General features: G+C 55.6%; 1 protein-coding gene across 1 annotated transcript; it reads left to right on the plus strand.

Moving 5' to 3' along the window:
• The first annotated feature begins 5,318 nt into the window (after positions 1 to 5,318).
• DLX2 (distal-less homeobox 2) lies at positions 5,319 to 8,730 on the plus strand. Its single transcript, XM_019459659.2, has 3 exons — positions 5,319 to 6,060; positions 6,552 to 6,736; positions 7,232 to 8,730. Exons 1-3 carry the CDS (start codon positions 5,667 to 5,669, stop codon positions 7,646 to 7,648), a joined length of 996 nt encoding a protein of 331 aa, XP_019315204.2. The 5' UTR covers positions 5,319 to 5,666; the 3' UTR covers positions 7,649 to 8,730.
• Positions 8,731 to 15,961: the final 7,231 nt, after the last annotated feature.

The raw sequence follows: 15,961 nt of genomic DNA on the forward strand, positions 1-15,961 counted from the left end.
AGCACTAAAAAAGAAAGTGGGCAAACACCCTTGCCTTGGCCTCTTAAAAACCTTCGGAAGTCAGGTCAGAGAATGCACCCGGCAGCAGTCAAGAAAACACGTAATGGTATGTTCCCAGGCAATAATCCCATGAGGAGGGTACTGTCATTATTAGCAGTATTCTACAGATGCAACAATGAGGCACAGAGAAATTAAGTCCTTTTGCAAAGGCCACACAGTGACCCAGCGGAGTGTGACTCTTATTCCACGCGTCAGCACACCCTCTTTGCAACCGTATGAGGTGGCACACGTCTTTAGTAAGTGAAGAAGATGTAGGGGCGGGGAAGGGAGCGGGGAGAAAGGAATCCTCCTACTCAGAAGGATACTTGGAGTTTCAAACAGTTCATTCCTCGTTCTGCCCGTTTGGTGGTGTGTGTGTACACGCGCGCGCTTTTTAACCACTGAATAGACAAAGTAAAAGGGACCGGACTAGGATCTAAGACCTGGAAGGCAGAAGGCAAAATTGTGAAAGTTCCAGAAGCATGCCATAACTGACAAGCCAGCGCTGTGAGCCCCAGGTGATGAGCAGGGTTTCATCTGCTGCTGTTCTGGGAGGAGGTGAGGTTTCAACCTGACAGCCCGGAGCCACCCGCGGAGGACAGGAGGTTCCGGAACGAAAGGCGGCGCTCCCCTCCCGGCCCTCGCGGAGGGCCCAGAGCGCCCTGCACCTCGGCCGGCAGGCGCCCGAATGTTCCCTGCGGCGTTGGCCAGAGGCCGAGGCCAAGGCCGGGAGCAGGGGCGGGGAATGTCGGGGGTTGTTTTCTTTCAGGTTTGAGCAAGGACCTCCCGTGAGCCATTTGCATACCTCTCCTTCGTTAAGCAATGTGAGACCTGCTCCTAGAGCAAGTGTGCGTCCCAGCGGTCTGAGTTTTTGTCCTGGGGTGGAGTGGAGGCTATAACATATTCCATCGGCGTTCGTGGAGCTGAGGACCTCGACACCGAGACCTGGCAGCTTTTAGCAATCGAAGGAGTATGTGTTTCTCTCACCCATTGCGGCTTGCCTGCCTGAGCTCTTAGTAACCCGGCCTGTGAACTGGGACTCAACGAAGAGGCCATCGGATTAGCGCCTCAGAGCCTCGACCCAGGCTGGGTGCCAGGAACCATAGCTTGTGTCTCTTTTTAACCATTGGGCAGTCTATAACGCAAAATGGGCCTGAGTGAGGGGGTGGGAATGTCTGGAAGACCTAGAAGGCAGAAGGCGAAACTGGGTTTGAAAATTCTAGAAGCATGCTGAACTAACAATTCAGTGCTACGACTTCCCTCGGAAAGGTCTTGGCTGTGTATCCGCTTATTCCCATTCAAGTCCTTTTGGTTTGCTCACTAGCAGATAGCAAAAGGTAATCCCAAAGGCGGACACTGCAGGGTCTCCGGTTCGCGTGCGGGGCCAGGGGCCGCCTGCCTCCAGCCCTCGCTGTTGACCCCCGAATGTGTTCCGGGATCTTCCTAGGGTGGGTCTGGGGATGCCTCCCACTCAGTGCCCGCGCGCCTGCTAGTCTCCGGGAGAAATCTCTCCTTCCAGTCTGCTCTTGGGGCCGGAGGGGTGAGCTTGTGTTCAGAACTCGCGAAAGGTGGGGGTAGTTCGGACTTCTCCCATGCTCCCCAGGCCAAAACCAGCTCAAAGGAGCATTGGCCTTGCCTCTGTGGCTCAGACCTGAGTTCGAGTGAGGATTCTGCTGTGTGTTTCCTAAGGGTTTTCTAGAGGTCCCCACACCAGCAATGGGTATGTTTCCATTATGCCCTCTTGCCAAGTTTACGCAAGAAAAAAAAAAAAAAGTGGGGTCTAAGTTCGCAGATCCCAGATTCAGAGATCCATCTGCTTGAGGACCAAAGGGGCTGGGAGGAACTGACCGCACCCGGAATCCCTCGAAGCTCCGTTAGTGATGGGGGGGGGGGGGGGGGGGGGTTGAGGGGGAAGCAAGTTGAGGACATTAGCAATGCGAAAGGATTGGGCAAGGCTTGTCCCCAAGAAGACTTAATGACCAATGGAGGCCATAGGAGGAGAGCAGGAAGGTATGGTCCTGGAAAGGTGGGAATGGGAGGCTCCCATAGACTCCCAACTTCTCCAAACGTCTTTGAGTTCTAGAAGGAGCCTAAAAGATTCAAAAGCTCAGATTCCCAGAACTACTTCGGGGATGAAAAAGGAAAGAATGCCTCTAGGACCAATGAAGGAAGCCGTGTCCCCAGGAAAAGGGGCAGTCCAGCAACAGCGCGGGTGTGACCCTCCAGGAGAATAGGCGAGTGAGAATGAGCCCATCCCTCTGCACTCAAAAAAGCACCCAGACCCCCACCCCACGCTCCCTGCCGGCAGGGGGCATCCTTCCGCCCCCACCCCGACCCGACCCCCTCCCGACCCCGACCCCTCCCGCTGCTTGGTGTAATTGAGGACACCCAGTGGTGGAGCAGAGGAGTACACAAGGTCAGGGGAAGCCCAGGCCAGGTAGATGCCCCAGACCTGTTCTCCAGCTGTTCAGCCAAGGCTTAGAGTACTACCCTGTGATTTGCACTATGGCAAGAGAGAAAGGAGGGGTACCTGACTCAAAGTATGTCGCTTCTGCCCTCAAGCCTCAGTTTCCTCTGTACAGTGGGAATGATGATTCCATCCACCTCTGGCAAAGGTTTCTGGGAGAACACGGTGGGATTCTGTGATCAGACCAAGTGCTGCATCAAACAACCTGTTGGGTGTGGGATTCAAAGTGGAAATGTCTTAGTGGTGGGATTAGGACATACAAGGCCACCTCCCTACATCCCCCCCACCCCCATTCTTTTCCAGGTCCTTGCAGAGTGAAAGAATGCCTCTGTGGATCAAGAAAGGATCAAGAAAACTGGAAGCAGAAAAGTGTGATGGAGAGTGCCCTGAGGCAGAGGAGGAAGTTTGGCCACTCAGAGGTGTTCCCCTAAACTCAATCTGTGGAGAGGGGTATCACTCTGCTCTGAACTGTGGATGAGTGCGTCAGTTCTCTAGGTACTGTCTCCCAGACTTCAGACCAAAGTGAGGAAATCATTTGGATATTGCGCTACGGTGATCAGAGCATTTGGGCAAACCCAGTATCAGGAGTATCTGGAGTATCAGAATTAGTATTTCAAATGTTTACTTGATTCTCCAAATGCAGTGGTAAGTTCTTCCTCTCTGGCTCCCACACTCTTGCTGACTCTCCTTGCTCATTGCATCTGGTCTTTTCTCCTTCAGGCACGCACGTGCACACACACACACACACACACACACACACACACACACACACCAGTCCTTTGTTTTCCAGTTAAAAGGAAACTGGGGTCATATTTCCTTCCAGGAAGATGCCATTTTCCAGATCTCAGCTGACCTAGCCTTTAGGCTATTAATGGAGGTCCTCATAGGTAACAAAATACAACAAACTTGCCACCATGAAAAAGCCTGGAGGACATGCTTGGAGTGGGAACAAAGGAGCAGAGAGAAGGCAGAGCTACAGCAATTGGCTCTTTTATATTTCATTGGGGGGGGGGGGTGGATTTCTATATTAGGCCAAAGCAGCTACCACTACTTTGGTGGTGACAGGAAGACTTGGAATTTGGAGTCAAGACACCAAAAGGTAATACTGATTAAATGTCTAGAGGTTAGTTTTGTAACTGAGGCCCACAAAGCAGAAGGCTGAGCACAGCAGTGAAGCAATGCAGTCCCTTGGTGGTGAGCCCCACCTCCCAAAGCATTTCTAACTAGTTCACTAGCCTCCATCAAGGAGCCTTCCTTAACCAAAAGGAAGGCTAGGAACTAAATCCAGGCAGATTTGAGGGCAGATTACCTTCCTCGTTATTCTGCAGCCAGTGAGCTGTGTGGATGCTGGAGTTTTAATTACACACTTGCTTTTTCTGGGGAAGAAGACCAAGATCATATTTTTCAAAGTATCAACTTGTTTTCCATTAGGCAGTTGTTGAAACAAGTTCTTTCGGCGACATGTTAGGTCTTTAGGAAAGGGTGCTTCAGATGGCTCGCACTTGTACAATTTTGTGGCTTTTAATTACTATTTTGTTCTTTTGGGGGGTTTCAGAGGCTGGCGCCTCAGCATGATTAGACCGTCTACTGGGCCCGCTGCAACTACGCACACCTCCAGCAGGTGGCGCCACAAGGCAAGCACTGCCGCCGAAACTGCGAACTTGGGGAGTCCAGTAAAGGCGAGTGTCCCTCAACTCCGGGCCACTGTCCCCAACCACTAGGAAATACTGATATGGAGAGAGTCGCCAGTGCTGATTTAAACCAAGAAATTGCAATGACAGGGCGCAAAAACTAAAATAGGGTTAAGTGCATGAAATAAAACTTTTTCTACTTGTTTCTGTAAGTTTACCAAGACTTGTAGTATCGAGACGACTCTCTCACCTATTATCCCACTTCTGTTTTCGTAAAAATATAGTATTTAGAATTAGAACGAACTTTGAAAGCCATCTGGTCATTATGGTCTAGCATTCCAAACAAGAGAGGAAATCCCCGGGATCGCTTTTCGCCTGTCAGTTAGCCATCTAATGTACATAATTACTCAAAGTCTCGGCCTGTCAGGAAAGCACAAGGAAAAAAAAAAAAATGGTTTCAGATATATCATTAGAAATAATACTTTTGAATTTCTTCAGAAAAGTTATTCAAAAGTGCTTTTCTCTCGAGCAACAAGGAAAAATCGTTTAAACATTATCTAATTAATTGCCTAATATCGTTGTGGGCTGGTTAAGCAGGTATGTGGAAGTAGGTATTATAATACGTGGTTTATGGATCATTTAAATCAATTGACTTTATCAAGTGCCGAGTGACTGACAAGAGTAACTGCCAGACGCTTCGAGGAAAAGCGGAGCTAGACCTGGCCGGGCTCGCGGTACCGCTTTACTTTGATTCATGTTTGAAAGCTGACCTCGGACGGGAAGAGCCGAATCGCTGCAACTGGCTGGCACTTGTACACAGAATGGGATGGGAGACCCCATGTCTTCTTCCTTTGAGAAGTAATGCCAGCCTCCGCCTTCACGCCTTCTGTCCTCCTGCTGCTGGCCACCCTGACTCCCCACCGCGCCCCTTCCCCAGTCCCTCGCTTCGCTGCTCGCATTCAGCAGCCGCCTGTCTGCACCCGCAACCACAGCAGCCGCAGCGCCCGCCCTGTGACACCAGCCTCCCCCCTCGCCCCCCTCCGGGCATTCCAGAGCGCCAGGAACCCCGCGGCCCGGCGCTTCCGATTGGCTGTTGCTAGGTGACGTCGCCTGCGCTCACGTGACGAGTGTTAAATGCCCACGCTGCCGGAACCCGCCCCGCAGACAATCGTAAAGCCGCTCTGGGCTGCTCACCTGCTCCCGCCTCCCGGAGCCCCGGCCTGGCCCCGCCACCCCTGCCCCCTCCGCCGCCCGCCCCCCGCCCGAGCGGGCGCTGGGCAAGAAGCCGAGCGGGCAGAGAGGCGGAGAGAGGATGCGGCCGGCGGCAGCTGTCCCGAGCAGTGCACGGTGATCGCCTCCCCTAGAGGAGGAGTTGCCTAGACCGTTGCCACATTTCTTGTTTTCCTCCCCACCCTCCCTCACCCCCCCGTAATTACATTGGCTGCTGGAGGGGACAGGGAGAGACAGAGGAGGCGCCTCGCTTCCCCCCTCGCGCCCGCCACCCCTGCTCTTTCCCATCCCGGGCCAGGATGACTGGAGTCTTTGACAGTCTGGTGGCTGATATGCACTCGACCCAGATCACGGCCTCCAGCACGTACCACCAGCACCAGCAGCCCCCAAGCGGCGGCGGCGCTGGCCCCGGCGGCAGCAACGGCAGCAGCCTCCACAAGCCCCAGGAGTCGCCCACACTCCCGGTGTCCACAGCTACCGACAGCAGCTACTACACCAACCAGCAGCACCCGGCGGGCGGCGGCGGAAGTGGGGGCTCGCCCTACGCGCACATGGGTTCCTACCAGTACCACGCCGGCGGCCTCAACAACGTCCCTTATTCTGCTAAGAGCGGCTACGACCTGGGCTACACCACCGCCTACACCTCCTACGCACCCTACGGGACCAGTTCTTCACCGGCCAACAACGAACCTGGTAAGCACAACGCTGGCGTCAAAGGTGCCAAGTCAGCCTAGTTACTGGGATGGGTGGGATAAAAATGTTTGGGACGGGGATCCATCCGGAACCCGGACGCTTACACTGCCTGCTCCCTGCCCTCCTTGAGCGTTTTTACCCTCCTCAACCACCAGTCTGCCGAGGGTCACCGCGTACGTCCCTCGGCGCTCAGCTGGTGAGACTCGGGGGCCGAAAGGGCGCCGGGTGCATGCCTCGCGGTAACCTCATTTCCTTACCACCTGCTCCTTCTTTCTCTCCGGTTTGCTCCTTCTTCCCCTTCCGGGAGGGTCCAGCTCCCGGGTGTCCGGCGGCCGGAGTCCGCACTTGGCGAAGTTGCGCCTGGGCGCCCCGCAGCGTCTCCAACAACTCGCCTCCGGGCGCAGGCCAAGTGCCACGGCCGGCCCTTAAGCCCAGCGGGAACTGTTCGGGTCCCCCCGCTGCACTGTTCTCACGATGGCGTTGCGTTGCAGAGAAAGAGGACCTCGAGCCTGAAATCCGGATCGTGAATGGGAAGCCAAAGAAAGTCCGGAAACCCCGTACCATCTACTCCAGTTTCCAGCTGGCGGCTCTTCAGAGACGTTTCCAAAAGACTCAATACCTCGCCCTCCCCGAGCGAGCGGAGCTGGCGGCGTCCCTGGGCCTCACCCAGACTCAGGTGAGGGCTCCCGGCCTGGCGGGGAACGAGGAGGGCGCTGGCCTGGGGTGGCTGGGAAGCAGGAGGGGTCCGGACAATGTTTTAAAAAGTACGTTTAAAGTAACTTTAAGGATTTCGAGGCCCGCGCCTTGGGCGGCCTAAACTTCTACGCCTGGAGCTGAAATCCCCCAAGGGGCCGCCGCGCTTGAGAAAAGGAAAGGCCTGGGGTGGGCAGAAATCCGCTTCCACATCTTCTTTCCGCGCGATACTGATTAAACGGGTAAAATAATTGGCCCTCCTGACCCCTTCCCGCTGTCACCATCCCCGCGGTACGCACGATCCAGCTGCCTCGGACTTTCGGAGATTACCTCCTAATGGAGCAGGAACCATCCCGAGTCTCCGAGGCCGCGGCACGTGACCCGGTTACCTGCCCGGCTGTGATTTCTACGCCTCCTCCCCCTCCCCTGCCCCAGACCCAGGTTCTTCCACTAACGCTCGGGTCCGTTTTCCACAAAGGTCAAAATCTGGTTCCAGAACCGCCGGTCCAAGTTCAAGAAGATGTGGAAAAGCGGTGAGATCCCCTCGGAGCAGCACCCTGGGGCCAGCAGCTCGCCACCTTGTGCGTCGCCGCCCGTGTCGGCGCCGGCCTCCTGGGACTTCAGCGCGCCACAGCGGATGGGGAGCGGCGGCGGCCCGAACAGCGGCGGCAGCGGCGCGGGCAGCTCGGGCTCCAGCCCGAGCAGCGCGGCCTCGGCTTTCCTGGGCAACTACCCGTGGTACCACCAGGCCTCGGGCCCCACCTCACACCTGCAGGCCGCCGCGCCGCTGCTGCACCCAACGCAGACCCCGCAGCCGCACCACCACCACCATCACCACCACCACCACCACGGCGGCGGGGGGGGCGCCCCGGTGAGCGCCGGGACGATTTTCTAACCCGAGGGAGACCGCGCCAGAGACTGAGAGAGCAGAGACCGGTGATCCTCCGTGCTCGCTCCAAGAGCCAGAGGGTCCCTCCGACTGGCCCGCGGATGCCTCCCACCCCTCCGGGAGGAGCGACCGAGATGGCCTGCCACGGGCCCTGCTCCCTCGCGCGGCCACAGAGCGGCCGGGACCTGGAAGGCTCTTCTCCGAGGCCCCCGGGCAGGGCAGCCCGCCGCGGCCTCCTTTCCGACCTGAGCCCCGCCTCAGACTTGCCTCCCCACCCTCCCCGCCCAGCCAGGCGGTCGGGCGCCTTCCTCGCCGCGGGCCACGAGCTGAGTCCGAGAGGGACGCCTCCCCCGCCCGCGAGGTTTCCAGGGTGCTCTGAGGCTCCTTTCTCCCTGCCCGCCCCCAGGCCCAGCCCCAGTCGGCCGGGCTGACTGACCTCCCGGGCCGGCGCGCCCTCCCCCACCCGCCCCCGTGACCCGGGCGGCCCGCCGCTTTTTTTCTGCCCTGCCGTCTCCAGCCCTCCGAGCCCCCCTCCGCCCCGCCATAGCTCTCCCCCAGGAACGCTTCCTTAGCCCTCTCCTCATCCATCACCAGTGGAGTTTTTTTATTTTTATTTTTTTAAAAGTTTAGGTGCCTTTGCGGATGACCTCATTTTGATGTTGGGGAAAAAAATGATTTTTTAATATGTGGACACTGCAAAAAAATGTGTTTAAATTATCTTTTTTAAAACCTATTCAGGATTATTAGGGTGGACTTCGACATAGAGTTTGTAAATAAAGGTGTCTGTGCAGATTTTCCCACTGATTTATTTGTATAAAAATACTCGTCTTTTCGGACTTTTTGTAAACGCCCACTTGTGAAAACTGCGGTTTAGCAGTAACCTCAGCAACCCCTCCATTTTATTTTTCCCTTTGAAAATTTTCTCAGTTGAACTAAGCTACTGATTTGGTTTTGTTTTATCTTATCCTAAAGTCTTTGTTCTTGAAATGAAAGGTATTTTGGGGTTATTTATTATGAAAACAACATGCTCTTAATGTTGATTTTACAATATGAAGAGATTATTTAAATAAATTATTGTTTTCATTGGATGTGTGCGCTTGTTCCTTGGCGTAGTGACCTGGAACCTCGAGCCGCTTCCCCGCGCGGGGAACCTGGCCAGCCACGAGTGACATTCACATCTCTCAGAGGCCGACAGAGCCGTGGGGCGCGGCGAGGCGGGAACAGGCGCGCTCCACGCCGGCCTCCCTGAAACGTTCACGCTCTGCCGGCACCCGAGTCTCGGCGCTGGGTTCGCCAGCTCTCGGCGCGGTGACTCACTCCGAGCCGGGGCGGCTGCAGCCTACGCCCGCCGGGCCCCTCCAGTGCCGGCGCCGCCGCCCCGAGCCTGGGCGGTCTCTGCCGCCCCCGCGCCAGTGGTGCTGGCCAGGCAGTGCATCGGAGCCGCCACGGGGGACCTGCAGTCGCCGCCGGAGCGCTGCCGAAACCGGGGTCAGACCCCTACCTTGGACCCTCCCCTCTGTCTGCCCTGAGGCCCTTCTGGGGCTGGCTGAGCCGAGAGCTCAGTGAGTCACCCCGGCCCTCGGGAAACTCGGTTGGCTGCTCTGGAATGCAGGGCGACCCCGGCACACAGGGCTGCGCTAGCACACATACAATCACGCACTGTGACTCTCACAGTCACATCTCTACTGACATACTCTCACTCTCGTACACACACTCCTACTTAGTCTCACACACACACATACACACTGACAAAAATTCATGCACGCACATTCACACACACTGATACAGAAACCTACATACCCACGCGTGCACACATGCACATTCACGCAGACACTGATGCAGGCGGCATCCTTCCACTTCACCTTCTCTGAGGGGAAACACCATTCAGCCCTGCCTTCCACCTTGGATCCCACCCCAACTGGCTTCCAGTTTTGGAAGTGACCCTACTTTCTGACATTCTCTGCCAAGGCCAGGGGTTAGGGGGCTAATGCAGGCCTGAACTAAAAGCCCCTTTCCTTCAAAGCACTGGGGCCTACAATGGAAGCTTCTTAGTTTCCATCACTGACTTTGCCACTTTGGGCTACTCAGTGTAACCTCTCTGTGCCTCAGTGTGCAGATCTATACGATAGGAGAAATAATAACTATCTCAGAGTTTCTGTGAGTGTATAATGAGACGATGATGTAACACAGTGCCTGGCACATGGTAAGTACCCATTTTTGCTGTTGGTAGTATGTTGTTTTATTCCAATGTCTCCCAAAACAGGGAGGCTTCACTTGTACCTGTGTTTTTGAGGCCCAGAGATACCCAGAGGCCTTTCCAACTTCACCCTGTGTGTTAGAGCAGCACTCTAGAGCTGGGGAAGCTCTGGCCCCTTCTTACATGAGAGCCTGAACCTCAGCCATCCCCTCTGAAGAGACCTGCCTCTACTGGAGAGGAGATTACAGACGGACCAGAGAGCTCTGCTTGCCAGATCCAGGCCTCCTCTTCTCTGGGATGGCTATTCAGGCCATCCTTGTGTGTCTTCAACTCCACTCTGCCAAAAAACACAGACATAAGACGGGGGTTACTTTCTAGACTCAGTGGCATCATCCTGAAAGGAATCTTGTCTTTTCCGGCCAGATTGTTTTGGGGCCTGCATGGAGTCTAGCTTACAACCGAATATGGACAGGGAGTGGGGGGCTCTGGGAAACACAGAGAGGCTACACAATCCAGTGTCCGTTTTCATTCCTGCATTGTTTTCTCAGGCTAGGAAGACCTGAGCTGAAAGCTCACTGACCCTGTGATTCTAGCTTCCCTAAGCAGCCGCTGCCTAGAAGACCCCCATGCCTGCTCTCTCTCCCCCCAGTTCCAAATTCCGTGGTTTTCTTTGAGTGCCAGTAGCCGGTGCCAGCCTTCCTCCTGCGGTTGTATGTGCCCTCCCCCCCTTTGCGCGCACTCCCCTCCCCCTCCTGAAACCAGCGAGGAGAGACGGGGCAGTAAATTGGCTGGTGTCGAGGATCTGCAGCAGACAAGATGATTAAGAGGCCTACGCCGGAGCGCCCGGGGCAGGGAATGTCAGCCCAAGTTGGAATCACGCAACAGGCCTTGGCATGAGCGAGCCTGGGAGCCAGGAGGGCGGGCGGCCCCAGCTCCGGGGTGGGCCGAGGCCCCACAGACTCGCTGGAGTCACCGAACCTGGCACCCGGCAGCGGCGGGGTCGCGCCAGGCCACGGCGCGTCTTTCCCCGGGAAGCCCGCTAAGCAGAGAGCAGGAGGGTGCAGGGGCCAGAGGAAGGGGGCGTTTCCGCAGACGAGGAGAAGGGCAAAGAGAAGGGAAAGCTAGGATGCGCCCAGGTCCCAGAAGTGAGCGGGGCGGGGAGGGGGAGGGGTAAGCGAGGGGACAAACAAAGCCCGGCTGGGGGAGGCAGGGGCCGGCTCCAGCCCCGCCGGGGGCAACGAGCTGGCAAGTCTTTCTCACAGTCTCACGGCCCGCCGGGAGACGCGGAGCCCTGTGATCAGCCCGCCGCCGCGCAGACACGCTCCCCCCGCGCGGGACTGCGCTACCCAAAGCGCGAATGAAAAATGGAAATGGGAAGCAGCGATCTCGGCTCCCTACACTGGGAAACCAGTCGCGCTCGGAACACACATAAATCTTCATTGTAATCCCCTTCCATTTGCTCGCGTGAAATATCAGGCCAGAGACAGGATATGACAAGCGCTGGGAAGCAGGGGGAGGGAAGCCGAAGAGTGAGGGGTGCCCGGCCCTCTCCGCCCCACCTCCTGGCAGGGTTGCTTGGAACTCTCTGGCAGAGCGCTGGTATTGAGTTCCAGTCCCCGAGGCAGGCAGCCCGGGCGCGCCAGCATCCCCTTCTCCTCTCATTCCTGGCTCCCCTCCCCCAGCGCGCGCGGGGCTGCGGGCCACCAGACCCGGGTGCTCCGCTAGGAGTAGACACACCCCCCTCCTGCGGCCCCGAATTCCCGCCGCCCGCCCTGTGGCTCCCGGGCTGGGGAGAGCAGAGAAGAAAGAGAACGGATGCCGGGCCTAATCAGTGCGGCTGCAATGTGGGACCGTTTAGGAGGCTTCCCCTCGGCCTTCTTTCAGGATTACTTGTGAAAATTGTGAATATCCGTCCTGTGTAAGAATTTCCGAGACTGGTGGGGCGAGTTTGGGGGAAGTATCAGGTTTGCTGGGGGCGGAGAGTGCGCTGGAAACCTGGAGCTTTGTTTACAAACAGTTCAGCGATAGAAGGTGGGGGATGAGAGAAAGAGGGGGTGAAGGGAGAAGAGAAGTGGTGGAATGGTCCCCTCCAGTGTTACAAGCCCCCGGGAAGAAAGACGTCAGGGGTCAGAGAGCCTCCTTGCCTTTCAAAAAAGAAAAAAAGTTGTCCTCACTGGCGGTAAAACCCAGAAGCAACTCCGCACACCCACACAGCCCACCCCGCTGTCCCCGTCCCAAGCACTCGCTCAAAAGTCAAAAGCCGGCTCCTTTCCCGAAAGGGACCAGCGACCACCAGTGCCATAAACCTGTTTAGAGTCAGAGATCTCCTTGAGAATGAAGCTACAGATCCTCTCTTCCTCCTAAAATACAGGTCCCCTTGCATTTGATTTCTGGGGTCCCCAGAAGCCGGTGAGTGGGGCGCGATCCTGCAGTCCCGGTTACGCGGGCCCCTGGCCCTGTCCCACCAGGCTTTCCCGAGACTAGAGGTCTCTGGCAGGGTCGTGACGCCCAAAACAGCCCCAGAGAAGCCTCTCCCGGCCGGGACCTCCCTCCCCACCTGGGATCTGCCCCTCACGCCTTTCCTGCTGCCCCGCCCCTTCCCCCCTTAAACCCCGGCCGGGGCGGATGCGGAGGCCCCACGTCGCTCCGAGGCCCCCCCCGGCGGGAGATCCCCTCGCAGGGACGGGTTTGGCAGTGATTGCCACATTACAAGATGTTACATTCCGCCCTGGGGCCTGGGGCCGGGCCCGGCGGGGCGGGGGAGACAATATGTTTCAGGAAAGAAAAGAGCAGGCAGGTCTTGGAAGAGCAACCACTCGGAGCCTCCACGTGAGAATACAGGCACAGTCTCTAGAGACCTTTCTTCCAGGGGCCGCCTCCGGCTCCGACTGCTCACTCGTCCTCAGGGTCGTGCCAGACCACAATCACTACTGAGTCTTAGCAGTTTGCGGACTGTGTGGCAGCGCTCCCGCAAATGTCCGGAGGCCGTCTGGGGAGATCCTCAGGAGCCCTGGTGCCACCCGCCGCGTCCCGGGTCGCGTCCATCCAGCGCAAGGGGGCGTGGGGGCGGGTAACCGGGGAGGGCGAGGATCAGGTGTGGAGCCCGGGAAAGTGAAGAATGGCTGCGTGCGGCCAGCAGGGGCTGCGGGGCCGAGGATTAGAACTTCGGGGACGGAGAAGAGGCGAGAGGGAGGGAAGGACTGGACTTGGAGCGCGCTAGGGTAATCCCAGAGGGCAGACCTGGGCCCGCCGGGAGCAAACGCGGCCGGCTTCCCACACTCCCTTTCCTGCCCTCCTTTTCGTGGTGCAGGAGTCTCAGACACCCTAGAAATGTAATCGTCGCTCACAGAACAATGGGCACTTCTGGCCCTGGAACTCGACAGAGTCTGGGCTGCTCCGAACGGTGGCCGCACACCGGAAGGATTCTCCCGCCCGCGGCAGCAGCGGCGTCGACCCCTCCTCTGGGGCAACCCCCGCCCCGCCCCATCCCTCCGCGGCCCTGGCCTCGGCTTCTTAAAGTCGCAGGGTGTCTCAGAGCTCCAGAGAAGCGCCGCCCAAGTGGGGAGTGAGTGTTTCTGGGGGGCGCTATCTCCCGACGGTGGGGACCAAACAAGGGCCTCGGTGGTCTCAGGGTGGGCCACAACGACCCTCAGCTTCTTCCCTCCTCGTCCCAAAGCCTCCAAACAGCAGACTCGTTTTCACACCAACTCCTCAGTCCGACAGCTATTCCCGCACTCCACTCCCCGCCTCCCCACCCCCCCACCCCCAACCCCCCACCCCCCGGCCCGGCCTTCAAATTCCGGGGCCCCGACCGGCGGCAAGGTGGAGGCGACTCCGGGAAAGGGGCCGAAGGAAGGAGGGTAGAAGTGGACACAAGAAAGGAAGGAGTGTCGGGGTGGGGGTGCGGGAGGTCCGGCTCAGTCACTTGCTTGCCAGTTGCGACATTTAGGATGGGGGCACGGGGCTTCCGTGGCATCCAAGCCGGGAAAAGCAGGCACGCAGGGAAAGGGATTCTCTTCTCGACATGTTCACGGGGAGAACAGTGAAAATTTGCCTTAGGTGGCCAATTTTCTCATTTGCCCCTATTAAAAGAAAAAGCCCAAGAAATTCAATTAAAGCCACCCTGGCCAAGGCGCTATTTGAGGCATGAATGTCTCCCCTAAAGCTGCAGCAATCATGTGGCATTAGACACTTCCGGAATCCTATAGCCAACCTGAAAAATCCCAGACCCCCTTTTTCCCTAATTTTTGCTCTGATCTGTAATTTTATCCACATTTGCACTAGTTTGAGCATTCTGGCTCTCCCATCTGAAAGCCTGCAATTACTATATAATTCTTCGCAATTTCAGATGTCCTAATATGGACTGTAATTTTTGCGCAAGACAATTTCCTGCTATTTCAAGCATCAACATTGTCAAAGTTGTATGTACATAATAAATGGGAATATCAATGCATAGTTTTTAGCATAACATCTTGACTCCTCGATAATTATATCCGTTCGGAGCCTACGCAGAATTAGCCTGAATTGCATGGTAACTGCTGCTGCTTTAAAATTTTTAAAAATTACTCATAATTTTCCCAAAGATTACCAAGATCTCGAGTGCACAATGTCATCAGCGTAATGAAGAGTAAACATTTATGCTAATAATCTGCAATTTTTTTCATCAGCTATAAAGACAGAGGCTATATAGCCGAAAATTTCAGTCCTATTCTGCAAGCGCAGCGCTGCAAAAAGCCTGCGGCGCTCGGAGGCGCCTGGTCCTGGAGACCTCTTTCCACTCTTTACTCTCAGGATAGGAGGATGGGGCTGGGGGCTTCTTTTTGGTTTTCTGGTTTTGTTTTGATCTGGTTTGGTCGGTTTTGTATTTCCTATTTTTCCTTTTTATTTCCTTTTTTTTTCCTTTTTTGCCTTTTCTTTCCTGTCATTCTCCCAGACAAATGCCGCCTTCGACCCTTTTGATTTGATCTAGCAAAGATTGTGTCCAGATTATCTGAAATTGACACTGAAGAAGGTAAGGGTGGAAACTGGTTTCATTTTTCAGAGGGTTGGAAGGCTGCAATGCGCCCGCCGCGGTGGCTCCCGCTCCGGGAGTAGGAGGGTGGGGGAGTGATTATGTATGCACCAGCTAATTCTTCCATCAAAACTTCTTGTCAGCGATGTCAGGATTATTTTTTTTTCTTTTTATAAAAACACTTGATGTTTCAGGAAGTGTTAATCCCTGAAGGTTGGGGGATGAGGGCGGGGGTAGCAAAGGAGTGGGTGTGGGTGACATGTTTCTTGAGCCTGGGGAAGGCACCCTTTAGAGCCGTTTGCCTGTCTACACTGGAGTTGGGGGTCTGCTGTGGAGCTGGGGACTGAAGAAGGAGGGTTTCTTTGAGTCAGGGAGGGAGAGACCCTTACCCTCCGTACTGCATTTGATGGAGGTGCCTATGGCTTGTGCAGGATGAGGAGCAGAAAAGTTCGCTTTAACCTGTGATTTCAGGATGTTTAGCCCAGGCGGTGGCTTGACAAAACCCAGATAATTCTGAAATCGGTTGTTAAAAGATACAGAAAGAGATAGCAGGATGAAAATGCACAGCTTAGGACCCGAGTTGCTTCTTTCCTCTCAATTTTTCTTGGGATCAACTATCTCAGGTTCTATATCCAGCGCCCAGACCTACCTTTCCATAGGTGACAGAAATGGGCAATTTCTTCAAGGGGACAGATTTAGTTAATTTTTTCACTAAATGATTCTAAGAATAAGTTCATATTTCTGTGCTCATAGATGGGAGAATTTTTAAACTTTTTTGTGGCTCTTAAAATTAGCGCAGAATAGGGAAGGCTGAAGAGCCATCTGACCCAGCCCAGGTTCAGATCCCAAGAAGAAAGAAAGAAAAATACAATGTAAAAATCAATGAAGGAAAGCTATGAACGATAAGTACGTTTCCAAATCTTATATTTTAAAAAATGTTGCCTAGAATGAGAAGCTGGGTCCTTCCACAATGAGACTACTACTTGAAGGATCACTCAGTCCCAGGCTTATGAAAGCCAAGGCCAGTGAGAAGGGGAATGGGGATTGTTGCTTGTGCCCCTCCGCCCCCCTCCACCCCTGCCCCTTTTAGAGCAAGTGTGTGTGAGAGAAG

The sequence above is a fragment of the Panthera pardus genome, unplaced genomic scaffold (assembly GCF_024362965.1).
Source record: "Panthera pardus isolate Hobbes unplaced genomic scaffold, ASM2436296v1 HiC_scaffold_10, whole genome shotgun sequence".
Lineage (NCBI taxonomy): Eukaryota > Metazoa > Chordata > Mammalia > Carnivora > Felidae > Panthera > Panthera pardus.